Source organism: Tursiops truncatus, chromosome 6, assembly GCF_011762595.2.
Source record: "Tursiops truncatus isolate mTurTru1 chromosome 6, mTurTru1.mat.Y, whole genome shotgun sequence".
In the NCBI taxonomy this organism is placed as follows: domain Eukaryota; kingdom Metazoa; phylum Chordata; class Mammalia; order Artiodactyla; family Delphinidae; genus Tursiops; species Tursiops truncatus.
The window spans coordinates 3,141,981-3,167,899 of record NC_047039.1 but is presented as its reverse complement, the minus strand read 5'-3'; the positions used below and the strand labels follow the sequence as shown (position 1 = coordinate 3,167,899).

General features: G+C 47.1%; 1 protein-coding gene and 1 long non-coding RNA gene across 3 annotated transcripts; one reads left to right on the top strand and one right to left on the bottom strand.

Annotated features, from left to right (window-relative positions):
• Positions 1 to 1,064: 1,064 nt before the first annotated feature.
• HPF1 (histone PARylation factor 1) lies at positions 1,065 to 24,153 on the top strand. Of its 2 annotated transcripts, XM_073805734.1 has the most exons (9): positions 1,130 to 1,192; positions 1,638 to 1,775; positions 4,223 to 4,382; positions 6,072 to 6,261; positions 7,367 to 7,465; positions 14,619 to 14,769; positions 19,023 to 19,110; positions 22,094 to 22,266; positions 23,911 to 24,153. In XM_073805734.1, exons 1-9 carry the CDS (start codon positions 1,145 to 1,147, stop codon positions 24,040 to 24,042), a joined length of 1,179 nt encoding a protein of 392 aa, XP_073661835.1. In that variant the 5' UTR covers positions 1,130 to 1,144; the 3' UTR covers positions 24,043 to 24,153. The 2 variants fall into 2 exon arrangements, with proteins under 2 accessions (XP_033713423.1, XP_073661835.1); XM_033857532.2 differs by lacking the exon at positions 1,638 to 1,775 and having other exon boundaries at positions 1,065 to 1,192.
• Positions 2,668 to 6,076, bottom strand: LOC141278933 (uncharacterized). Its single transcript, XR_012332333.1, has 2 exons — positions 5,651 to 6,076; positions 2,668 to 5,527 (listed from the first exon to the last, which is right to left on the bottom strand). It is a non-coding gene; the product is annotated as an uncharacterized lncRNA (long non-coding RNA).
• Positions 24,154 to 25,919: the final 1,766 nt, after the last annotated feature.

Below are 25,919 nucleotides of genomic sequence, written 5' to 3'. Positions count from 1 at the left end.
TGTTTATTCCAGAGGCCAGATGTGACATCTATTGTCTTGAAAGCATTAAAAAGATTGGAAATAAATATTCCTTTTAAAATCTTATCTTGGATCAGGAGCTTAAAGTTAGCTGAATCCTAGAATCAATCACTCTTAAGGAATACAGAGGAATTCTGATTCCATTTTCATTGTCTTTTATTAATCCATGTTTCACTAACAGTCTAACCCTAAATAGTAATCCCAGTGACTTTTAGCTCTAAAAAACATATTCGTTTGGTAGCTACTATTTTTGCAGCGTGTGTTTTCTCAGTCTGTACTGTGATTAGCATCCTTTTCAATTTTAGCATTTTATTGGGTCTGAGAGCCTTCAACTATGCGATCTTAAACATTTCACTGATTTTACTTGTCAATTCCCGTTTTCATACAGAGAATTTTCCTTCAAAAGTCCACCAGCACCATCACCAACAAAAATATCTGTTTTAAAGTATGTTGGTGATAATTGTGTTAACCCAAATTTGGCAAAAAAAAAAAAAAAATCCAAACAATTACTATCTTTTCCCCCAGCAAGGTCAACAATCTTATACAAATCTATGGACACACTGTAGCTTAATTCTAGGCAGACTTCAGTTTGTCTTACTGATAAACTTTTATTAACAAAAAAGAATACCTTTCAAAGATACAGATCTCAAGAGGATCTTATTTAAGACCGACTCAGTTAAGTAAAACAAAAGCGTGGGTGGACAGAAATTGTGTGATTTCAAACCACTGAAGATGAATCAGGGCTGGGCAAGAAAAACGCGGTAGGGGAGGGACAGACAGAGGAATCTTTTAAACGAATGCAGACGAAGGAGCACCGGCCTTGCCCCAGTGAAGGCCTGGGGAGGAAGAAGACCTCCGCAGTGTCCGAGTCTGGGCCGGGGTCCATCTGCCCCCGGAGAAGCTCAGGTGGGTCAGCTCGCGGGACGCGCACGCGCGTACAAAGGGCAACCTGCCCAGCTGGCCGGGTGGGCGGGGCCTCGGCCGCGCGCTCGCTTGTGGGGGCGGGGCCTTCCCTATATTTGTGTGCGCCGCGGCGCGGAGAGGTGATTGGTCGCCCTTGAACCGGAAGCAGTCGGCGGCGTACGAGTTCTCGGCGGGACGGGCTTCATCCTGCAGCGGCTACAGGATGGTGGGCGGCGGCGGGAAGCGCAGGCCCGGCGGGGAAGGGCCGCAGGTACCGCGCTGAGGTCCAAGGGCGGCCGCGGGTCCGAGGGTGGCGCGGCGCGTTTGACCCCAGCCGCAGCGGAGAGCGGCGCCTCGCGTCCCTGCGTCCCCCGGGGGCGGGCCCGGGGCGGGTTACAGCCCGGGGTTCCCCCGGGGCCGGGTTGGCGCAGTCAGAGGCCCTCCCCCGGGGAGCGGGTTGACTCAGCCCGGTCCCCCCACAGCACGCTCCCCCAACCCTCTGGTCCGGCCGGCCCCGCCGAGTGTAGAAAGAGCTGCTGACGCCCCGGAAGGAGGGCGTCCCCGAAGGCGGGAAATGCGGCGGAGGGGTGGCCGGGCGCAGCGCCGAGCTCGGCCGCGGGGAGGCCGGGGTGGGGACGGGGGGGCGCTGACCACGGAGGGGCGTCGGCTCAGGCTTTCCTGCGGCCTCACACGTTCTGTCACCACTGCAAGAGCAGCAGGGAGTCAAGCAGGAAAGAAGTAGAGGTTTCCAAAACTCCCTCTGGCTGCGCTGTCAGCTGGATGGGGTGAGACGGTGCAGGAGGGCCGCGTTCTGGGCGTTCATTACTCCGGTCCCGCTCTCCAGGAACAGAAGGGTAAAGGATAAGGGCAGCCCCTGAAGGGCACAGCCGTCCTAAACTCGAGTTATTAGGGATTTGGGGATGCAGCCAGCGTGTGAGCTCAGGCAGAGCTGAAAACACCCTTTTCTCCCTTTGAAAGGGCAGTGAACTTCTTTGACAGAGTGTTAGTCTTAGAAATAAAGCATCAAAAATTACGATTCGTCTACAGAGACTATGGCCAACGGTAATAGCCAGCATTTATGTATTCTGTGCTAGCACTGTTTGTGTATTTTTACAAATAATTTATTCCTTTTAACAACCCTGTGATAGAGGTACTACATAGCCCTTTTTTTGTAGATGAGAGAACGGCACAGAGAGGTTAGGTAACTTGCCCAGGGTGACAGAGCTGGAAATGGGGAAAAGTCAGGAATCAACCAGGGCAGCCTAACCATTATGCAACACTGCCTTTCAGCGAGGTAGATTTAAGGCTCTTCTTTCTAACATCTTAAGTTTGAGCCAGTCTTTGGAAGTCTCAGCAAAGGCGGGCATACACACAGAGGGGAGGCTGGGTCAGGACTTGACATGTTTCTGCTGTTGTGTGTTTGCAGTTGAAGAGACAGCTTGAAGTGGTTGGATCTGCTGGGGGCCGGCCCACCTGGGGTTAAATGCCTGTTCTCCCACTTTCTAGTTAGGGACTCGGGGAAGTCACCTAACGTCAGTTTCCTTGTCTGTAGAATGTGGATAACAGAATCTAGCTCATAAGGAATTTCTGAGGACTAAATGAGTTAATCCATAGAAGGAGTTTAGCACAGTGGCTGGGCACCATAGTAAGTGCATAACAGGTAGTTATTACTGACTGTTTTTACTGTTACATTTCTTACTGTTTGCTATTATCACCATCAATTTTTGGATCCCTATTTGAACAGCCTTCTTGTTCAGTTTAATTTTTTATGACCTCATATAGACATGTTATAATCCTTGGCGTGATACACTGTTATTCTTGGTCATGGTCCTGTTTTACCTTATTCGTTTAATAATACAACAAACACCTGTGAGGCCGTTGCCCAGGCCAAGCACTGAAAGGCTGACCATCTTCATGTTGCTCACCTGTCCTGTCTGCCTAACTCCTTCCTGTCGACCCCATTCGGTGTAGCTGCGATCCTGGACTGTTTGTTTTCCTCTGTCTTCTTTTTATGGCTTTATCACCCATGAGTTGATGCCTGAACAGTATTTTTTGAACTTCATAAAAAGGCTATCATGCTGCATATAATCTTCAGGGACGTTTTTCTTTATTCAGCATTATATTATCAAGATTGATCCATGCTGTGTGTGGCTCTCTTTCCTTTTCACTAAGCGTAATATTCCATTGTTTGAAAGTCCTGTAACCATTCTCCTGTCAATAGGCATTTTCATTTGTCCTGTCTTCCACTCGTAAAACAATGCCATCAAGAACATTCTTGTATATGTCATCTGGTACATAAATACACTTTGCAGACTCTGAAGGATACCCAAAATAACATCAGTAAACTTGAGCCTGCTGGAAGAATGTGAATATGAGAAACATGAGGTTAGAATTTCTCGGTCGTGACCCCTGTGGACGTCTGGGCCAGATAGGTGTTTGTTAAGGGGCCTCTCCTATGCACTGGAGGATGTTTAGTAGCATCCCTGGCCTCTACCCACTGAACGCCAGCAGCACACACACCCCCCCCAAGTTTGTACAACCGAAAAGGTCTCCAGATACTGCTAAACGTGTCCCCTTGGGGGCAGAATACCTCGGGGTTGGGCAGCACTGATGTACTGATCGCTGGAAAGGAAGGACAGGAAGGAAAGGATCCAGGTTCCCAGAAAGAACAACACGCACGGCTGCTCCCAAGACTGAAGATGCGTACCCTCCAACCAAGCATTTTATTTTTGTGGGAATAGGTCACAGGTGTAATAAGCGTTCTAAAGCCTAGCATACTTACAGAATGAACCTATACTGCGGAGCTGCTGGAGCTGAGTTTTATAACCTAGTCTGGCCTTAAACGACCTTTTCTGAAATCATTGTTTTAACTGGTAAATCCCTTGCATCCAGTTATTTCTGGCAATTTGTTTCTGGTGTGGTCACTGAGTCTGTTTAAATGAAAGGCACGATGACACCCTGTTTACCAGAACAGGGCAAAACCTGCCATTTTCTTATTCCTCTTTTTCCTGCTGTTTACCTTTTATACTTTTTGGTTTTTTGTTTTCTGAATTTCCATTATCTTAGGGAAATATGTTTAAAAAGTTGCTGTGTGTGTCCCTCTTGACATCTATATATTATAAACTGTTCTTTCCTTTTTTTCCTCACCCAAAAGAATCCCCAGATTTTACTCAAATACCATTTATAGAGTTTTAAAGGAAACTCATAGAGTTGGGGTGAACAAAAATGAGCAATATTATTAAGCAGTCCAAGTTGCTGAAATTACTTTGGGAGAAACAAAGTTGTGTGTGCGGATTTTCAGTGTGAAAAAGCAGTCGCCGTGAAGAAGGGTAAATGCTGTGAAGCTGACGTGCCCAGTGACCTTCGAAAAGAAGTAGAAAGTCATTACAGGCTTTCTCTGCCTGAAGATTTCTATCACTTCTGGAGGTTCTGTGAAGGACTTGATCCTGAACAGCCAGCTGGTGAGTTGCTCCAGAATCTTCCTCTGGCTTCTGCCAGTGGAAAAGACAGTAGGAAACTGGACCCAGGATCTAAACAGTTCATGGAAAAGGAACTTTTCCAAAGATGTTTCAAATGAGAGAAATAAAATGTCATACTAGCAAAGGTACATCATTCCACAACATGCTTTGATGAGAGTTTGCAAGAAAACAAGCACATACTTCTGTGTGTTCCAGGACTTTTAGTATGACTTAGCAGTGCTGCCCCTAGGGACTTGTCTTAAGGGTTAGGTGAACCCAAACTATGTTAAATGATACTGAAACAAAAAGCAGAAAATGCCTTAAATGCTCATCACTTACCCATCTTTCAGTGGACATACATAGTTTTAAAAGAATCAGGCAGATTTTTAAGCGATGATAAACTATCATGCCTGGAATATTTCAAAAGAAAAAAGAGTAGCATATGCTGCCGTTAGTATTTTTAGGTCAAGAATACACACACACACACACACACACACACACATCCCTACATACTTCCTATGTGCGTATACTATCTCTGAAAAGGTACACTAAAAACTGATAATGTAACAGTTACTTTGCATTGTTACCCTTTGGTACTGTTTAAATGTCTTCACATGAGGTGGGGGGAAGCAGTCCCAGAGACTGCTGACGAAAATGTATACTGGGAGATAACTGAATTTTGGCAGTGTATCAAAACACTGCAATCATGCAGCACCTTCTCAAAAAGTACTCATGGATGTGTACAAACATGTGTTAGCAAAGATATTCACTGAAGCATTGTTTAGAATAAAAAAGAAACAGTAAATGCCTAGCAATGGTAGACATATTAAAGAAACATTTAATAGTATAAGAAACTATTCAGAAGATTTAAATGAGGACAGGATGACGAACAAAAAAACACTACAAAACAGCATGATCTCCATTTAAAACATGTATATATTTATATCTGTTCGTAGAGGGGGGGAAATTAAACTGTCCCCATGCTTTTTTTTCACATTGTTACCTCTTCCAAGAATTTCCTTCCTCTCTCCATCCTCACCTCCTTGCATATCCAGGTCCTGCCTGAAGTGCTTGCCTCGCTCTTAGAGAAGCACGAAGGCCCATCTGATGCTGTAAACGTGTACATTTGAACAGACTTGATGGCTGATCTGTGGATGGAAAAAGAAGGTGGGCTCATCCAGGATTAGGGTGAGCCAGATGGATGGTCAAGGAGGCAATGAGTCGAGAGTGATAATTAGCTGAGGTGGAGGGAAGGGGAAGGAAATACTTACATTAAACACATTTTTAGTTAAATTATTCGTCCTCATGTGCTGTCTGTTGCCTCTCCCTTGGTCTGGATGTGCTACAAGTATTTGAGACCGACAGCAACACAGTAATGAGACAAGGTAAAGGTTTGCAGTGCATAGGAACACAAAGCAGTCTTGTTTTGGCCAAAATAAGAAACAGCAGGAATGTTTGAAATGTCATCAGTGGTAAAGTTAAGAGGAAATCCTAGCCACATCTTCATTGCTCTGATTTCTTTTCCATTGAGTATTTACAACTAACATCTTCACATGTAACTAAAGACTTTTTTCTTTTCCTTTAGAAGCTCTTTTTTAAGACAACTGCTTAGAAATATTTTCTGAATGAAAGGCAGTATTTCCTGTCTGCCTCCAGAAAGGCACTGTCTAAATAAACATATTTAATTTATAGATTCACTTTCTGCAAGCCTTGGACTTCGATTAGTGGGTCCTTATGATATCCTTGCCGGAAGACATAAAATGAAGAAAAAGTCAGCAAGCCTGAACTTTAACCTTCACTGGAGATTTTACTATGATCCTCCTGAGTTCCAGACCATTATTATTGGAGATCGTAAAACTGAGTTCCACATGGGCTATTTCAGGTAAAGGGGCTTTTCTTCTCCTAAAATACAGCTACTGTCCCTGTAATGAGCGTAAGCAGATGTTCACTGGCCTCACCCAAGGTGAAGGACATGTACCCTCTCCTGGTGGGTACACAGGCTGTCTGCCGTTCTAACCTACTAACCTACCCTGGGACGGGTGAGCTCGTTAGGCTGAACCTCTCCAGCTTTTCCTCTGTAGTTATAAACTTTTTTTTTCCTTTTGAGTTCAGAAAAGCTCTTTTAGCCTAGGAAAGGTAATTTAGAGCAGCTGCTGTGACTTAAGCTGGCCCTGTGCTTCCAGGGGCCATAGAATTAAGAACGCGGTTTGGAGGCAGGCTGGTCCTCCTACTTACTACCTGGCTCACCCTGTGCCAGTGACTTGCTGTGACTCAGTTTCCTGTCCTGTGATCATCAGACACGCCCAACGGGAATGCTCGGAGGGTTAAATGATACATGCGGGAAGCTTAGACTCTTAGAAGTCGCGCTGTGGGTGGGGGGTGGCTCCTCCACTTGGAGTGGCGCTGGCGCTGACAGCGAGGCGGGGAGAAGAGGACGTGGAGAAGGTGTGCAGGGGTGCCAGGGAGCCGTGGGCGCGCGGGGCTGGGAGCTGGGGCGCCGGGGTCTGCTGGCTTCCTGCTGCCTCACCAGGACCTCGGCCGAGTCGCTTCGTCTCCATCGGTTCCCTCAGGCGTAGAGTAAAGGGATTTGGTTATAGATGTGAACCGGCTCCTTACGCTGCCAATGTTTTATGATCCTTTCTGTCCTGTTTCTTTTGGTTTTTCCACCTTTCTTTTTTTCACGGACTGTTAAACTGGGGTAGAGATGATTGTGTATAATTTCACCTCCTTTTAACAAGCTTTATTCTTTCCTTCTTTGTACTCACGTATAAAAGTAACTAGGTCCTAAGAATCTTAATTTTAGGTTCTGTTATATAAATAAGATTTGTTATAGATATTCGTAAGAAAACTAGAGCTTAAACCTGGCAAATTCATTGGCAGTTTTTGAAACATGCAGATATAATTTGTTGTTTATAGACCTAAAATTCTACTTTGCTGATAATACAAATTATGGGCAGCTAAATTTGTAATATCTTTTGCTTAAACAGGGATTCTCCTGATGAACTTCCTGTATTTGTCGCTACAAATGAAGCAAAGAAAAATTGTATAATTGTTCAAAATGGAGATAATGTGTTTGCTGCAGTCAAGTAAGAAAATGTTTTATTTCAGTATGTCTCCTATTTATATTGGTTTACAATTTTTGTACTGTATCAGTCCATCTCTGAGGGGAAATGAGGTAACCAAAAATTTTTAGATACCTGGAGATCATTTACATGACTTTTGCAGGCATCTTATCCACACTTCAACTTTTCGCCAAACAACAGACCTCTTTTATAACTAATCATTTAATGAAAATATTACTTAATCTTGACCTTGTTTGTCCCGTGGCAAACTCAAAAGATTTTTTAGGCATCTTAGGTCAAACAGTCTTGAAGAGTTCGTTCCGAGAACCTGTGGTATGTGGTTGAGACGGAAGGTTGAGTGCAGTGAAGCCACTGTCAGGGCACATCGCAGGGAGCCGGAGCGCCAGCTGCGGCCACACGAGTGCTCCGGGACCGCGTGGTCTGGCAGAACCTGCGCCGGTGAGAGTGGGCCCCTGCCCGCCTCCCCTCCACCCGGGAGGCTAAGACCTCTGCGTGCAGGTAGGGCCGGAGCTGGACCTCCACCCCCCGAGGTCAGGGCCCCGCGTCTGCAGCCGGGTGGGGCATCAGCCCTGTCCGGAACGCGAGCTGAAGCGCAGGGCAGGTGGTGCGGCAGCGCCGGGGTGGCTCAGAGCCCAGCCAGGGAGCCGCCCACGGTGCACAGACACAGACACCATCCGGAGCTGCCACAGCAGGTGGGCCGTGGACACTCTAATAAAATGAAGAAAGCACCTTCACCACCTTGAGCAAAATAAGTAGACCATGTTTTGTGTGATCTCTTTACCCTACTTCTTCTTTTTTTTAATTACTTGATTTATTTATTTGTTTTTGGCTGCGTTGGGTCTTCTTGCTGCACGCAGGCTTTCTCTAGTTGTGTCAAGCGGGGGCTACTCTTCACTGCGGTGGCTTCTCTTGTTGTGGAGCACGGGCTCTAGGTGTGCAGGCTCAGTAGTTGTGGCATGCAGGCTCAGTAGTTGTGGCTCGCGGGCTCTAGAGCGCAGGCTCAGTAGTTGTGGCATGTGGACTTTAGTAGTTGTGCCATGCGGGCTTCAGTAGTTGTGGCTCACAGACTCTAGAGCACAGGTTCAGTAGTTGTGGCACACGGGCTCTAGAGTGCAGGCTCATTAGTTGTGGCGTGTGGGATTCAGTAGTTGTGGTGTGTGGGCTTCAGTAGTTGTGGCTCACAGACTCTAGAGCACAGGTTCAGTAGTTGTGGCACACGGGCTCTAGAGCGCAGGCTCATTAGTTGTGGCCTGTGGGATTCAGTAGTTGTGACATGTGGGCTTCAGTAGTTGTGGCACGTGGGCTTCAGTAGTTGTGGCATGCGGGCTTACGTAGTTGTGGCTTGTGGGCTCTACAGCACAGGCTCAGTAGTTGTGGCGTGCAGCCTTCAGTAGTTGTGGCTCGTGGGCTCTAGAGTGCCGGCTCAGTAGTTGTGGCGTGTGGACTTTAGTAGTTGTGGCACGCGGGCTCAGTAGTTGTGGTATGTGGGCTTCAGTAGTTGTGGCACACGGGCTTCAGTAGTTGTGGCGCATGGGCTCTAGAGCTCAGGCTCATTAGTTGTGGCGTGTGGACTTTAGTAGTTGTGGCACGCGGGCTCAGTAGTTGTGGTATGTGGGCTTCAGTAGTTGTGGCACACGGGCTTCAGTAGTTGTGGCGCATGGGCTCTAGAGCTCAGGCTCATTAGTTGTGGCATGTGGGCTTCAGTAGTTGTGGCACATGGGCTTCAGTAGTTGTGGCACGCAGGCTTAAGTAGTTGTGGCATGCGGGCTTAAGTAGTTGTGGCGTGCGGGCTTCAGTAGTTGTGGCTCATGGGCTTTAGAGTGCAAGCTCAGTAGTTGTGGCATGCAGGCTTCAGTAGTTGCAGCCCGCGGGCTCTGGAGCACAGGCTCAGTAGTTGCGGCGTGCGGGCTTCAGTAGTTGTGGCTCTTGGGCACTAGAGCGCCGGCTCAGTAGTTTTGGCGTGTGAACTTCAGTAGTTGTGGCATGCGGGCTTCAGTAGTTGTGGCTCTCAGGCTCTACAGCGCAGGCTCAGTAGTTGTGGCTCATGGGCTTAGTTGCTCCACGGCGTGTGGGATCTTCCCGGACCAGGGCTTGAACCCGTGTCCCCTGCACTGGCAGGTGGATTCTTAACCACTGTGCCACCAGGGAAGTCCCTACCCTACTTTTTAAAAGACTTTCATTCCCTGTGATTTAATAGCACAAATTTGCAGTAAACAGAAAACTAGGTCGATCAGTGCACCTGCTGGGCTGCTGTGTGCATACTGGTGTATCTAAAGGGCATGGGAGATGTCCCAGAAAGGCTCTTTTTTCTTTTCTGATAACTCTGAAATTTATAGAAGACGTTGCTTGCTGTTTATAGTTCTCTACACCCTTCAGATTTATTGTTGAATTTAAATTGGTCCTGTCTTTATTGGAAACAACTGTAGTTATTTCCTTATTGTCTGTCTCTTGCACTAACGTGTAAGTTCATGAGGGCAGAGGCTTTTTCTTGTGCACAGCACTTGCTTTGTAGATGCTCGGTGAATCATTCCACAAACACTCTGACAGCAAAAACAACTAAGTTTTCATTAATCCTAGTGGTCTTACAAAAAAAAAGAAGAAAGATACAGTTGTTATCGAAAATAATGCAAGATCATTCTGGTATTTTTTTAGCTTACTGGAGAACACAGAAAAGGAAATAGAAAACAAAAATACATTGGTGATAGATTTATAACTTAGGTGAAGACCAGCAAGTGAGTATATTTGAGTACCTAATGCTATTTCACACAAAAAATGTTTTGCACCTTCAATAATTTATCTCAAATATAAAGGTAAAAAGGTTATTATACTTTTCAAGTGTTACAGTATATATAGTATTCTTTTTTGAGACTTTACTTAAATCAGCTAATCAAAACAATTTCTATATCAGCCTCAGTAATGTCTTTTAAGGTAGACCGTTTGTTATACACAAATTATTTTTATGCCCAGGGAAACTAGTTCTCTTTGTGTAATATTTAATAGTAGCCAAAGAAATGCAAATTCAGCTAACAAAGATGAGTAAAGATTAAAGAATGGTAATACCCAAGGATGGTTAGGGTATAAGAAACCTTTCTGACATGTGTTAATTGGTAAGACGTTTGTGGAAAGCAGTTGGAATAAGGTTGTTTAAATATTTTTTCAAAGATTACTTAACAGATAATGAACATTGCCAGCTAATATGCTATACCTTAAATCGGTGATTCCATTTTTAGCTATTTATCTGAAGAAATTTTGGATGGGTGCACATAAATATCTGTGTATATTTCAGATTATTTATAAAAAGGAAAAATTAGAAAAAACATACATATCCAGCAGTTAGAGAAAATTAGGTAACTAAATAGAAAATGTCCACAAAGTGTAACACCAGGATATTGATCTGTTGTTTTGGGAAGGAGCTGATACATTATGTGAAGAGGTCAAATAACAGAACAGTGTGGAACGGTTCCCTTTTCACAGCTTCTAATGCACACGGAGAGAAATCTAGATAGATTGAAAGTTTTAAAATACTTATCTTTGGACAACAAAATTAGGAATGATTTTCTTTTTATTCTGTTCTTTTCCCTAAAATAATTGTAGCAATAGTTTGGACCTCATATACCTCCTAAAAGGTCAGGGGTCCCTGGGGTCCACAGACCACTATTTGACCACTGCTGTTTAGTTAATGGTTTCAAACCTGACTACACACGGATGCCTCCCGGGCTTGTGGTTAAGAGCTTCACCTCAGCTTCATTCACTTCAGCATGTCTAGAGCAGGACTCGGGAACGTTCTTTAAAAATACATGTTCCAGGGGCTTCCCTGGTGGTACAGTGGTTGAGAGTCCGCCTGCCGATGCAGGGGACACGGGTTTGTGCCCCGGTCCGGGAAGATCCTACATGCCGTGGAGTGGCTGGGCCCGTGAGCCATGGCCGCTGAGCCTGCGCGTCTGGAACCTGTGCTCCGCAATGGGAGAGGCCACAACAGTGAGAGGCCCGCGTACCGGGGAAAAAAAAAAAAAAAAAAGTTCCAGGTGTATCTAAGTGTAGATATACTTAGAGATCTTAAACCTGTATGTCTATAATTTTAATTCTTAAGTTTAAAAAATTCATTTCAAGTGAATGTTTTAAGTGAATGAACATTCATTTTAACGAACATTTAATGAACGCTTCCTTTGTACGGGCCTATAGACCATTTAAAACACTTGGTGCGTAGTACAAGAGTACGTGTAGGCAAGGTATCAGCTCTTGGGTCGAGACGTGCTGCTAAATAGGCTCTTTTCCTCTTGTCTGCACCCCCAGTATTCTCTGCCACCCTACGTTGCTGTACTGGGTGCTTTCAACCAGGAACCCAGGAGGTTCTGACGTGTAGTCACGTTTAAAACCATTAACTTAACAGCAGCTATCAAACAGTGGGGTGTGGCCCCCAGGGGTGCCTGCCCACTTCCCAGGAGGCCTGTGAGCTGCAAACTCTGGGTGATGACAGGGTGTCGTTCTCACACCAACAGCACAAAGGTGGAGGCGGGTAAGCCCTGCTGGAGCCTCAACGGGGTCGGGGCAGTGGACCTGGTGGGCAGCGGACCGTGGGTTATCACGGCTGGGATGTGACGCGGGTGTCCCTACGGAGGTCCGTGATGACACAGTAAAGGCGGATCAGATCCCTGCCGCTGGGCACGTGTCTTCTTAACGTCCTGCGTGACGGGAGGCACTTCGGCACACTTAGGTGTTAGGGTTTGTCTCGAGGAAAAAGGTCTTGTGAGGCTGAGTTGTGAGCTCAGCTTTTTTCACTTTGCTGAAGAGAGGGACTGGCAGACACTGGTTACTCTGACATGAGTGTTTGGCCGGCGTTGTCTCAAACGAACCGATGAAAACAACGGACTGTGTTTGTCGCCAGTGTTAAAACTTAAGATTTCAAAAGCAAACATTAGAATTGGGGAGAGTTGTAACCACCCTCGTGAGCTTGACAGCTTCTCACTTCCTGAAGACTTCGCTAACGAGGTTGGTAGTACTATTAATGAATGTGGTTTTTTCATATTGTGATAGAATGGAGTAAATCAAATACAGTGAAAAGGGTCACTCTTTGGGAGATCTGCATAACTTAGTGAACCAGTGTTTTCTGCATGACCACTGCAGGACTCACTCAAGGTTCACAGTCTCCCATTAGGTTTAATGGGACAGCACAGAAAGTTCTGGCTGTTTCCATGTGCACATTGCAGCAGAGTATTGCAGCAGAGTATTAGGTTTGAAGCTGAGAGACAAAAGCTTAATAAACTGGAATGGAAGTGGTCCTATAATGTGATAAGGATGAGAAGACCAGTACTGAGGGCCGTCAGGAGAGGTGGACGTCCTCTGAGAGGGTGTTTCCCGTGGGCCTGATGAAGGCGAGAGCCTCCCGGGAGGAAGGGTGCTGTGGACAGAGAACAGCAGCCCCGGGGCCCTGGCGTCGCTGGTGTGCTTTGTATGGTTGTTGTAGATAGAGCCTCTTGATACGCGGCTGGTGAAGTTGAAGGTGAGATTTACTGTGATGCTGTGCTGTAATCATGAGACCGTGATTTTGGTGGTCTTGGCTTCTGTGGCACTTTAATCCACGCACACTAATTCTGTCAGCTTGGGTAAGTTGATTATCCTCTGTGCCTTAGTTTCCTGATCTGTAAAATGGGGATCAGAATAGCACCCGCAGCGCCCATCCCATAGCAAACTGCTGGATGTTAGTGGTGGGCAGGAGCGGGTTTCCTCCTGGGAGCCTGGTAGTGGCTGCAGGAAGGGGACCAACTGTGTCCAGCTGGGCACTGTTTCCAGCTCTTCCTTTCACTCTTGCTCTGATGGCAAAAGTCTTTTTTTTTTTTTTAATTTTTATTGGAGTATAGTTGATTTACAATGTTGTGTTAGTTTCAGGTGTACAGCAAAGCGAATCAGTTATACATATATCCCCTCCTTTTCAGATTCTTTTCCCATATAGGCCATTACAGAGTACAGAGTAGAGTTCCCTGTGCTGTACAGTAGGGCCTTATTAGTTATCTATTTTGTATATGGTAGTGTGTGTATATGCCAGTCCAAATTTCCCAATTTATCCCTCCCTCTTACCCCCTGGTAACCGTAAGTTTGTTTTCTACATCTGTAACTATTTCTGTTTTGTAGATAGGTTCATTTGTACCCTTTTTTTTAGATTCCACATATAAGTGATATCATATGATATTTGTCTTTCTCTATCTGACTTAGTTCACTCAGTATGACAATCTCTAGGTCCATCCATGTGCTGCAAATGGCATTATTTTGTTCTTTTATAGCTGAGTAATATTCTTTATCCATTCCTGTGTCAGTGGACGTTTAGGTTGCTTCCATGTCCTGGCTATTGTAAATAGTGCTGCAGTGAACATAAGGGTGCATGTATCTTTTTGAATTAGGGTTTTCTCCAGACATATGCCCAGGAGTGGGATCTGGTAAACCTAATTTTAGTTTTTAAAGGAACCTCCATGCTGTTTAACATAGTGGCTGTACCAGTTTGCATTCCCACCAGCAGTGTAAGAGGGTTCCCTTTTCTCCACACCCTCTGCAGCATTCTTAACATAAAATTATTTCCGTAACTGGCAATAATATATTGTACTATTCACATACCTTTAAAAAATATTTTGAATTGTGCTTTCGTATCAGCTTATAGAATAGTTTTGCTTTCCTTTTATATTTTTTAAATTTATCTTAATGCAGATTTGAACGTAACATTGAAAAGAATCTCTGATGCTTAAGTATTCTAAACGTCCTCTGGCTCTTTAAGAGTAGAAAATCCTTTTTGGTGTCTCCACACTCTTCTCTCCTGTTACGTCGGCCTTCTCTAAGGCGGTACGCCGCCGATCTCAGCATCAAGCGACGCGACGGGAACTTGGCTTAACCTCATTCTGCTAATACCCTGTGTCTTTGTTGTAGACATTACAGAGATAATACAGACAAATCTTGTTTGCTGTTTCTGTGACTGGCAGCTGTTTATTAATAGTGCTTTTCTCTTGCTTGAAGAACCTGTTCGGGATTCTGGGGGGCTCTGGTGGTGGTTCTGCAGTCTTTCCCTTGCATGGAGTTTGATGTCTGTAACTCGGCTCCCCGTAACTTCCCAAGGTCTGTGTGCTTAGCACAATGGCCTGCATACTAATGAGGGCTTTTACTTCTTTTTCAGATTATTTTTGATGAAAAAACTTAAAGAAGTAACAGATAAAAAGAAAACTAGTCTCTTGAAAACCATAGATGAGAAACTCACAGAAGCAGCCAGAGAACTGGGGTTCTCACTGGAACAGAGAACCGTGAAGATGAAACAGAGAGATAAGAAAGTATGGTTTACGTCTGTTAGTCTCTGACTCTCCTGCTGTTTTAATAGGGGGTTTCCTCTCTTGATTGCTTGCCACCTGCACCTTCTCTCCATCCCTCGCTGCCCTGTCCTGGGGAGAGCTGGACGCTGCCCTCGCGGGGCTCCCTCGGAGGCTGTCCAGGGTCTGGCCTGGGAGGTCCTGCAGGTTGTTGGCCAGGCTGGGTCGCGTGACGCAGTGCCCTTGCGGCGGGTGCAGAACTCAGCCAGGCCTTCTCACTCGTTAATCTTGATTTACCAGTTTCCTGTAGAAGAGTGAAAGCGGCTTTGTACATAATATTTGCTTAAATTTCTTTCTTTAATGGCTAAGGTCTGTTGATTTCGTGCCAAGAGTTTTGGGGGTAGATGTGTAAAGGTCTGCCTTACAGTGCCTTATAGTTATAGCCCCTCAGGCAGTGGGCGTTTGAGAGCGGTGTGTACTGAGGTGTGTAAATCTCTAGGAAATGGTGCATGAGGAGGCCCCTCTCCTTTGCCTATGGAGCCCACCAACCAACGCTTCCCTTGGCACCTGCAGTGTGAGTGGTTTTGTAAACAGCAAATACTTCTTGGGTTTTGGATCCTTTGGGTTTTTCACTTACAGTTGTCAGAGTGAGTTAACAGAGAAGCCAGAAGAATTCTTGCCTGGGGTAAATGAGAATTGTGTAGGACTCTGTCCTAATCACCCTGAGGAAGGAGGGCGTTCATCACTGGAGTCAGGGCAGCCAGCCTCTCAGCAGTGTCTCCTGTGTGTGGCTGCTTCATCTGCGTGTTCTATGCCAAATAAAGTACTCGTTAACCCAGAATAAACTAGTGCTGGCTTACTTAGTTATTGAAAATCCTACTTCAGTGCTTTTTCTGACCTTGACACGGCTGCAGGGGTGATGTTCTGATAAGTTATAGTCACTGAATCGCAGTCTTATCAACTCTTTCTTTAGTCCTTGAGGTCGGAAGCAGTTTCTAAAAATGTTCATTTGAATGAAACTCCTTGCAATGGGGCATTTTTCAGTTGCTCTAAGATTTCATATTGCCATTTCACCTTTCTAGTTTTCATAGGGAGCCTCTCGCACCTTACAGGGTAGGAAGGGGAGCATTTCTCACCCCGTTGTGACGTATCCTAATTTGTCTTGACTAACGACTAAGCTGCTGCGAGCAGACAGCTGCCAGCAGCACATTCTGTCATCAGCAGTAATTTCAGATGAGATTTCATTCATTCTTCCCCATAACTATAAATTAGATAGGAGTCTAATGTAATCTGAGTCTTAATCTAAATTTATTAGATTAAGTTTCATAGGAATGTTTGTCCTGGCCCCCTTCCCCCATGAGGTTTCTTTTTAGTATTTCTTCTTACAAAGATAGCTGGTAAACACAAATTCAAAGAAAAAAAGAACTTCTAAGACAACCATGATTTTATCTTCCCAAAGACAACATGTGGTGATAATGCTTCCAGATCCTTTTCTATTATAAGTTTATTCTTTTATTGTTACTGTGAGATCTTCATGGAATAAATATTTTTCTAGTCCACTAGCATGTGAGTTGGTGACTCGGGCCTTCTGTGTGGAGGTAGCACGTGCATCCCAGGGTAATGGAGCACTCCATGGCACGCTAGCAATCTGTGTTTATACCAGCCGTGCCTTGTAGTGCTTTGGCCGGAGGTCCTTGTGAGCTGCTCATTCCACCCCTACCACCGACAGGCAAGCACAGTAGGTTTGCAGAGGCTGTGCTCCTTGTGCAGAATTTTACATGACAGATCTGAGACCTAAACTCACATCTTTCATAGCTAGCATTCCTTTCACCCTATCTGACTAACTGGCTGTGTGCCACTTTACCTCTTCCAGTACCTAGATGTCACTTCTAAAATCGACATTGAGTTAATGTCGCTGTAAAATGAGGGTCCGTCATTCTGTCCACCTCTAGTTCTGATGCCTCACAACATCACCCACCCTTGTGCAGGGTTTTCCTAAACTGGTAATCTGATTCTTCGTAATAAAATCAGGATTTTGATGCTTTACTAGTAACTGATACCTCTTTATGGACAATTAGTACAGTTTCTCATCAGTGAAAATACGTACATAGTGTGGCTTTTTGTTGGGTGTCAGCCTGAGTCGGGCAGAAGACAGTCGTGCCATCACTGTGGCCTTTTGCGTTCAGCGTCAGCACTGCTTTGTGAACACACTGTGGTCGTCACTCCATGTGCTGCACGGCACGTCTGCCACACAAGGGCGCTGCGCTTATGTTCAGAGTTTAGGGTGCTGAAAACTCCACTCATGCAGACAGCCTGCCATAAATAACGGTTCGCACCTTTACTTGCACACTTACCTGATTATTTCCTTAGAAGAAATTCCTAGATGTAGTATTGCCGGGTCCAAAGTGGTTTTTAAAAAAAATTAATACAGGTATAAAAAAAATTAAGTGTGTGTGTGTTTTCTCTGTTTGCAGAACTCCCCCCCCCCCAGGAGTTGGACTCCTTTGCACCCCACCTGCAGGGGCTGTGCGCCCCTCTCCCTGGGTCCTCGCCGGTGCTGGTCTTACCAATCCCTTTGGTCTTTCCGTCCTGAAAAGTACAAAATGATCTACCATTGTTTCCATCAGCATTTCTTTGATTGTAAAGGACATTAAATCGTTTTCATTTCTCCACTGGCCATTTATATTTCTTCTGTGAACTGCTTGAACTTTGCCCGTTTTTCCATCAGGTTAGAATTACTTGTGTTTTCATTTGGGTGTTAAGTCTTTTCCATTATTTGTAAGACTTGCTTTATAAAGACATTCATCTTTATTAACTTTATTGTTATATGTATATATTGCAGATGTTTTTCATCATTTGTGTTAATTTTGTTCTTGGTTTTTACTTGATTTGTTAATTTTTTTAATCTTTGGCTGCATTGGGTCTTTGTTGCTGTGCACGGGCTTTCTCTAGTTGTGGCGAACAGGGGCTACTCTTCGTTGTGGTGTGCGGGCTTCTCGTTGTGGTGGCTTCTCTTGTTGCGGAGCACAGGCTCTAGGCACGCGGGCTTCAGTAGTTGCAGCACGTGAGCTCAGGAGTTGTGGCTCACGGGCTCTAGAGCGCAGGCTCAGTAGTTGTGGTGCACAGGCTTAGTTGCTCTGCGGCATGTGGGATCTTCCCAGACCAGGGCTTGAACCCGTGTCCCCTGCATTGGGAGGTGGATTCTTAACCACTGCACCACCAGGGAAGTCTAATTTTTTTTTTTTAATGTAGTCAAGTCTATAAGTCTTTTCCTTCTCCAACCCAAAATCATATAAAATGTTTGCCTTTTCTTCTAGTAGTTTTATGGGTTTTACATTTAATTCTAAAATCCAACTGCAAGTTATTTTGGTATCAGGAGTAAGATACAACGTAACTGTGACTTCATTTGTTTTTTCCCAAGGGGTGAGCAGTTGTCTTGGGACTTGTTTGGAATAACCTGTCCCCTGGGTTGCTTAATGAAGGACAGTGAAAGCAGCGAGAGGGTGGAGAGCTGGTACAGAGACTTGGGGGCGAGGACCTTAAAACTGAGAGCGTCCTTCCCTCAGGAATGTCACTGGACTGCACAGAGATACTGGAAGCAGATGTTTTGTTCAGCAAAGACCTAAGAATGCCACTAGTGTAAGAGAAATATGCAGACTGGAAGGGTTATGATGGGGGTTGTGTTTGGACCCCTGTTTGTCTTTGAAAATTAACACTTAAGAAAAGCTCACCGGTTTATGTTATTTGCCTCCACGAAGGGCACCACAACACTAGAAACTGCCCTACTTTGGGGAAGTTTGCTGACGAGCCTGAATTTTCCAGGTAGAAATGGGGGACCTGAATTTAACAAGATGGAAAGGAGTTCTGCCTTCCACGTCTTCCTGCGACAAAAACCATTCCTTCTCCTTCAGGGCCCAGTCCCTCAGGCTTTCTGCCTAGAGGATCCCATGGCCGTGGATGGAACTGACACCGCGCCCTGCTTCCTGTAGTGGGACGCACGGCGCAGACTTCAGACAGCTGACACAGTTAATGAAAGCCGGCTGTTTCACTGTCGTACTTACTTCAAGTGCTTGACTTCTAGCTAATTTTAAAGGAAAGAAATATTAAACTTGTGCCCTGGGGTCCAAATTTACTGAAATAAAAGGGCCATTCAATGTTGCGTTTTGGCAGAAGTCTTGCGGGTTTGTGAGTGTGCTTTGTTTTGGGGTTTTTTTCCCCCCTGTTGTTTTCGTCTATTTACAGTGACTAAATTTTGTTTTTTTTTTCCTTTTTTTTAGGTCGTGACAAAGACCTTTCATGGGGCAGGCTTGGTTGTCCCAGTAGATAAAAATGATGTGGGATACAGAGAGCTCCCTGAAACGGATGGTAACGTATTTCTCACATGAACATGTGTATGTGCGTTAATGTATATGGAGAAAGGTTTCCTTATGTTGAGAAGTAGGTCAGGACATGTGCCATTTGGGGAACAGTCACCTCCCCTTAGTGAAGAAGGGCTCAGGCTCTGTGGTCAGTGAAGCCTGAACTGAAGCTGGGTTTGCCGCTGTGTAGCCTTAGCCAAGTTATTGAACTACCCTGAACCGTGGTCTTCTTCATCCGCCATACGGGTAGTAGTGGTGAATACCATCCGTAGGGGTGTTTGGGGTGTAACCGAGCACGTAAGTGCTTAGCACACTGCTTGCCTGATAGCGCTCAGAACAGTATTTTTACAAGTTTAAAGAATGTGAACCTCTGGTCTAGGTGACTTTTTCTGAACTATTTCAGAGCCTTTGACATTGTAGCCATCAACGTACAATATAGTAATTAGTGGGACAGCACGCGTTTGTTTAGTGCTTTGTGACCAGTCTTGCATCTGTATGTAAGTCTGATTAGCTTTTAGAAGCCAGTGCTGAGTTACTTCATCTGTAAGTATAAAAACGACACAAAATCTAATTATTGCCATGTTGAAAACAGAGGATGAAAATCGCTTCCCAGCTCCCCCTGCCCAACCCCCTTTACTTGAGCACCCCCGAGGGCACCACCTTCTCGTCACCCTGCTCCCTTGGGGGCAGCGGGGCGAGGGGCACTCAGAGAGAGGGAATTAGAGGCGCCCCTGCGCAGCACGTAAAATGCAGGCCCTCGCTTGTTCAGAACAGAGCTGTGGCCTCAGCTGCCCTCCGCCTGGAGGACTCCCAGGGAAAAGCACTGCATGTGGGCCCCGCGGTGGAGGGGCTGAACTTGTGGTCTGGTTTGGTGTTAACTCACTTCCATGTAAAAACTGCAGCAGCGTTAAGTTTTTCCTACATTGACCATGTGTAGAAATGATGCTGTTTCGGATATGTTGGGCTAAATTAGATAGCTTAAAATTACTTTCACATTTCTGTTTTGGTATGATGCCAAGGTGGGTTACACGCGCAGCCTGCTGCACACGCGCTGCACACGCGGGACCTTCCTGGACCTCCTCCCTGAGGCCGGAGGGGAGAGGGGCTGTGTCCCGGGGGCGGGGGTCAAACCCTGGTCTTCGCCGCCTCCCTGTGAGCCAGTCCACCCCGAGCTTTAGCAGCAGCTTTACTGTCCTGTTGGGGAGACTGAGGGCATTTGTTACAGCGATCGCGCTGGGTGTTCAATTGCGGGGCCCTGGAGTAAACCGTTACCTCCCCTGGTTGGGGTTCTGGGTTTTATGTCCAGGGTCACTTTTATCTACTTGTACTTTTTTCTAACGTTCTAGCATTAGATCCTTCCGTGGTTTATTTATTTTTGAATGAGAAGTGGTAGCAGACATAGTTAAGGATCTAGTGTCTCGCTGTTTTGTTTGCCAGGAGGTGTAAGTGGCTGGCGGTCTGTGGACGGGTGACAGCGCTCAGCGGGTCACAGTGAAGTCTGCTCCTGACCAGTTTCCCCCGAGGCTCTCGACACATAACGCTGTAACGTGGCCCGGGGGATACCATTTATTGAGCACTGGATCGTGTCGTGGTTGACGCTGTCGGGGGATGTGTACGCAGTGTTAACTCAGTCCTCACCCAGGCCTTTACGCGGCTCTTATTCTCACGTCCGGGAGGTGGGGACCTGAGACGTGGCTCTGAGTGTCGCGTGATCGCCGAGCTGGCGGCCTGACTTCCCTGCGCTGCAGCCTGTGGCTCCGCGCCATGAGCGGGGGGGCGGTGGCAGCGGGGAGCAGAGCAGCAGCAGGCACTGGAGCGTGGTGACAGTGGAGGCTGCTCGCACAGTCTCGCAGTTTGGGTTCCGTGAGGCGACGCGCTGCAGAATGTTGCCGGTGGAAGAACATGTCTGTCCTCCAGTAAACGTGTCACTGCTGTCTGTCCACTGCAGTACTGCCTGCCACGGGGCGGGGGCAGAACGCAGCCCGTGCCGGGTGTGTGCCGGGGGCGCGCGTTCCGAGGTCAAGCCCTGGCAGACGCTCACCGCTGTCGTCAGCCTGGGTTTGTGGTTAGTGTCAGTAGAGTGTGTAACATCAGCCCCCCGTGCGTGAGACGCAACACCGTGAGTTCCAGGTGTGACTGTTCATGTCGTGGCCGAACCTCGTCCCTGCCAGCGCGGCAGCCCCGTGTCCAGGAACATGTCTGTTGCTCCGAGTGAGTGGCAGCTCGTCCGCGTTATCGGATTTTCCCAGTTTGTCAGAAAGGAAGTCTAACTAGGCATCGTTCGGTGCCTTTCTTCTCACGTGCCTCGTGGGAGCTCACGCACCCTGGCCTCCGAAAGCAGGGAGAAAAACGTTGAAAGTCCAGGTAGAAATGTTAAACCACTCGTTTTTATTTAGATAAATGTTAGTTTTCTCTGTTCTCACCTCAGATTACACTTTGGCCGTAGCTGCACTTCCCCCACTTTGGTAAAAGTACTGGTAAAGGTTTAATTCTACAATGATTTCTTGTCTCTCGTATGTCTTTTTCTGGGTTTTTTTTTTTTTTTTTTTTAAAGTAAGGTAGGAGGGGGCAAAAAGAGCAGACTTTACTGTCTGTCTGGATTTTTTTTAATCCCTCGGTCTCCATATAGTTTTTGTTTTTTCCAACCATTTAAAAATGGAAGAACACTCTTAGCTTGAGGGCAGTTAAAAACAGGTGGGTCAGGTTTGGCCATAGTCTGTGGAACCTGGAGTAGCCCAGGGAAAATCTCTGGAAGCTGGTGTGATTCCTGATTACAGCTAGGTCCCACTGTGCTAATACAAGAAGTCTTTTTCGTTAAGTAAGCCATTTTTATGCTTAATCTTAAGTAGAAAAACCATAAAATGGCCGTTGTAAAATACAGTGCCAACCAAAGAGGCATCCATTGCACTAGGACAGAGTCATGAGGAAACATCCAGGTTACCGTCTGCACCGTGGTGGTTACAGGTAACCTTGTGTCCTTGATCTTTCAGCCAGTCTCAGGAGAATCTGCAAGACGATTGTGGAGGCCCCCAGTGATGCTGAGAGACTCAAAGCTTTTGCTCCTGTTCAGGAAATGATGACTTACGTGCAGTTTGCTAATGATGAGTGCGATTATGGCATGGGGCTGGAGCTGGGGATGGACCTCTTCTGCCACGGTTCCCACGTGAGTGAGCACACCCTGCCCTCCCTCCCCACCCTGCATCCCCTCCACCCCCCCCCACACACACACACTCCGGCTCATTGCTGTCCGCAAGTCCAGCACGCAGGGTATGGATTCAGCTTGAATTTCAAAATGAACATTTTGAAATGATTTTTAAGCAGATAAAGTGAGCATATTTTTTATTTGAAGTTCACCTTGTACTCTGGCCGAGGTGAATGACCCGGATGTTGTGCCCAAGTGACTTCCTAGCTACTTACTAGTACGGCTGTGCCCTTCGCTAGGGTGTGGACACACCTTCCCGGCTCCGCCTCATTTTCCGTGGGGGGTTTGTTCTTGTGCTTGAATTCCGGGATGAAGAGTAAATGCTGTCTGTAAATATGCTGGAAATTCTTTACCATAGAGGAGGTGCTGTTTTACCATGAACTCCCTGCTCATCACGTAGGAGAAACGTACAAGGCAGCTGCAGGAGGCCGCTGAGCCACGGCTGGGGGTCGGGCAGGCGGGAGGAGTGGTGGCCCCGGCCTGAGTCCCGTCTCCCCGGGAGTAGCCGTGTGAGCGTGGGCCGTACTCCCTGCACCTCCGCGCCACCTGGGGCCCTCCCAGGCCATCTGCCCGCTGTGGAGACCACCTAATTCTCCCTTCACCTACCATGTCACCTGTGGCACAGAAAGAGCCCCAGGTGCTCAGGGCCACACAGGCAGGCAGCTCCCGCGTCAGCCTCTACCCCAGAAGGTGACTGCGCAGGCTGTGAAGTGCAGGGTCACCTGGGGACGCCGCGGGGCTGGAGCGTCAGGGTGCCCCGGGGGCTTGTTCCGCACAGGCTGGCGCGCCCCCGACCCCCCAGTCCCCCTGGGCCTCACCGAGTTCCCTTCCCGCTGGGGCCTGAGCATTGGCGTTTCTGATCGACAGTTACTGGGTCAGGCTGACGCCACTGTGGGGGAGTCTGTTTTGGGGACTCCGTCTTTCTCGTGTAGGGCTGTTTGTTAGCAGTAAAAATAATCAGAGTGGTTAACAGCCAGAGAGGGTCAGTGACCGATCAGAATAGCGCTTGAGCAGCTTCACAGAAACTCGGTTGTCTTGAGAATCCAGCAGCATCGGAGAAGGGACGGTGAAGCAGGCAGCAGGCGCCAACGGTGGCTGCCCTCCCTTGTCCTCGGAGCGCGTCTGGGCCCTTGACAGAGGCAGCGACTTCAGGGGTGGAGGCTGACATGGGGCGAGAAAGAACTGAAGACACGAGGGAGCCTTCAGTGCGATGTGAAAACTCACGTTCGGCTCCTTGTTCCGACGGCGCCAGCTAACGGAAATGATGATTGAAGTCTTATGTGGTGGGGACACGCCGACGAGAAGGAAAAGGCATTTGAGCGTACTGGGGGCAAAAGGGGGTGAATAAACCGTATCTGAGGGAATAAGGACGCTTACAGTTTTTACTTGGTTTTCTTCTGAGTTTCCTTCAAGAAGTGCCCTTCGTCCTGAAGAGCTGCACGACTGCCCCAGGGACGTCGCCAGGCGCTGTGTCAGAACTCACTGTTGTCATGCAGACGCTGGCTGAAACCCAGCGTGCGGGGAGTGGGCTTCGTTAACAACTGCTTTTTCCACTGTATTACCTGCTGCGTCCTCTGGCTAATGTCATCTTCTTTTGTTTTTCAGTATTTTCATAAAGTCGCTGGCCAGCTTTTACCTCTTGCGTATAATCTGTTGAAGAGGAATCTCTTTGCAGAAATTATTGAAGCTCACCTGGCGAACAGAAGCAGAGAGGACGTGGACCAGCTTGCAGCATGAGTGGGAGGTGCCTCTCGGGCATACAGTATTTCAGAGCTTCAGTATGAAACAAGATGTTTGTTTTTAAGGAGTACAGAAAATAAATGGACGGAAACATTTGCTAAAAACTTTTCTGAAGCTCTCGTGGCTGGTTTTTTCTTTCACGTGCAGTCAGATCGTCTGCATGGTGATGCCCTCATCACGTGTGAAGAGGGGATGCACCTGCCGTGGTCCTCGCCGATGTCGTCATAGGATGTCACGCCTGACACCTGTGGACGAGCACGCGGTCCTCCCCTCCCAGGAGTGAGTCCTGCTTCAGCGTTTAACACGTAGGCAGCGAGGAATGTGTTTCTGGGACTTGAGTTGACGAGAGCGGCAGCTGTAAGCACTGGGCTTCTGGGCAGCAGGGAGGGCACAGGGGAGCAGACTCAGGACCCACCCCGGATCCTCCACAGCTGCATCTGAACAGCAGCTGCAGGCACTCCGGGCCTCGCCCCACGAGCGTCCACTCGCTCCGTTAGGTCCATTCCTTGTAGCAGCGCTCCTCGGGCTGTCTGTACCTGCCAATCGACACAGCATTAGGGTGTCGACACAGTATGCAGTCAGTGTACCATTCAAGTTTTCCATTGGGTTTCCAGTACAGTCTGGGTAGTTGTGTTTGACCAGCTTCAGATCCTTCTTCAACCTGACAGAACGTCCTTCACCTTAAAACCTCAGAGCTCACAGTGAAACACAAAATAATAGCAAACTGTGGATTGGGCCAAAGGGCCCCTTAGTGAGGTTTCCCTCGTGAGGTTCAAGGTGGGAAAGCCCGCAGATCACCTGGCTCACCCCCCATCTTGCAGGACTGACTGGACCTGCCCACAGAACTCTCCAAAGTTAACTGGGTCAGCCGCCTCCTTAGAACCCACCTGAGACCCGGACTCTTTGTGGCAGAAGGGTGAGGAGACGGGCAGGAGTTTGACGGGGGCAGGACTCCCTCCCTGGTGAGGCTGTGGGCTTTCAGGTCCCTCAGTAGCGCCAACCCTTGAACATAAGCGTATCTGTTAACCACCGTGGCCCACACTCAGCGCCAGGGGAACCCACGCTAGCACGGTCTGGGGAACTGCTTGGTGAGATGCCCAGAAGTTGGGAAGCCCTCTGCTGCAGCCCACGTGCGGCAGCCGTCCTCCTCCCCATGGCCGTGCTGCCGCTGTGCGCAGTTAAGACTCAGCTGATGGCGCCTCTCCCTCCCTTTCAGTCCCTTTCAGGAACGTCCTCATCCTGACAGCAGGTCTCCCGTTCTAAGAACGGACAGAGTTCCGTTACGTGAGGCCCTGCCTGCAGCTACCTGGGCCCATCTGAACACTGAGCTGCTGTATGTTAAAACGTGACAGTAACAATTAGCTCACACGTACTTTGATTCGGAAAAAAACAGATCACGTTTGGTCTTAAATAACCTTTTAAGAAGCTCTTGAGCTTTTTCCCACAGATTTCTTTACTTTCTAGGGTGCCTGTCAGTACTGTGGCAGTATTTAAAAATAGTTAACACATTTATCTAAAATACTGATTATGAAACTCAAGCGTCTTTCATTAAAACCGTTTGCTCAGCTAGAAATCCTAGGTTCCCTTAATTTTGCTATTTGTTGATCCAACAATCCCAAATGTGAGTTTTTTAAATTTGCCTTCTTGTGATCAGTAATGAGGATTTCAACAGGATTTCCTACCAAGGAATAAATGAAAGGGGACAGAAAAATTCAGCTTCTCATCCACACCTTACACAAACCTGAGTGCAAATCTTCAGAAAGCTGGGTATACTGGAGCCAAGACAGGATTTGGACAGGAGTGCCAAGAACGTGGCAGTTACAATTTGGATGCTGTAGCTGTGAGCAGAGCTTCCTGAGGACAAGAGTCTTGTG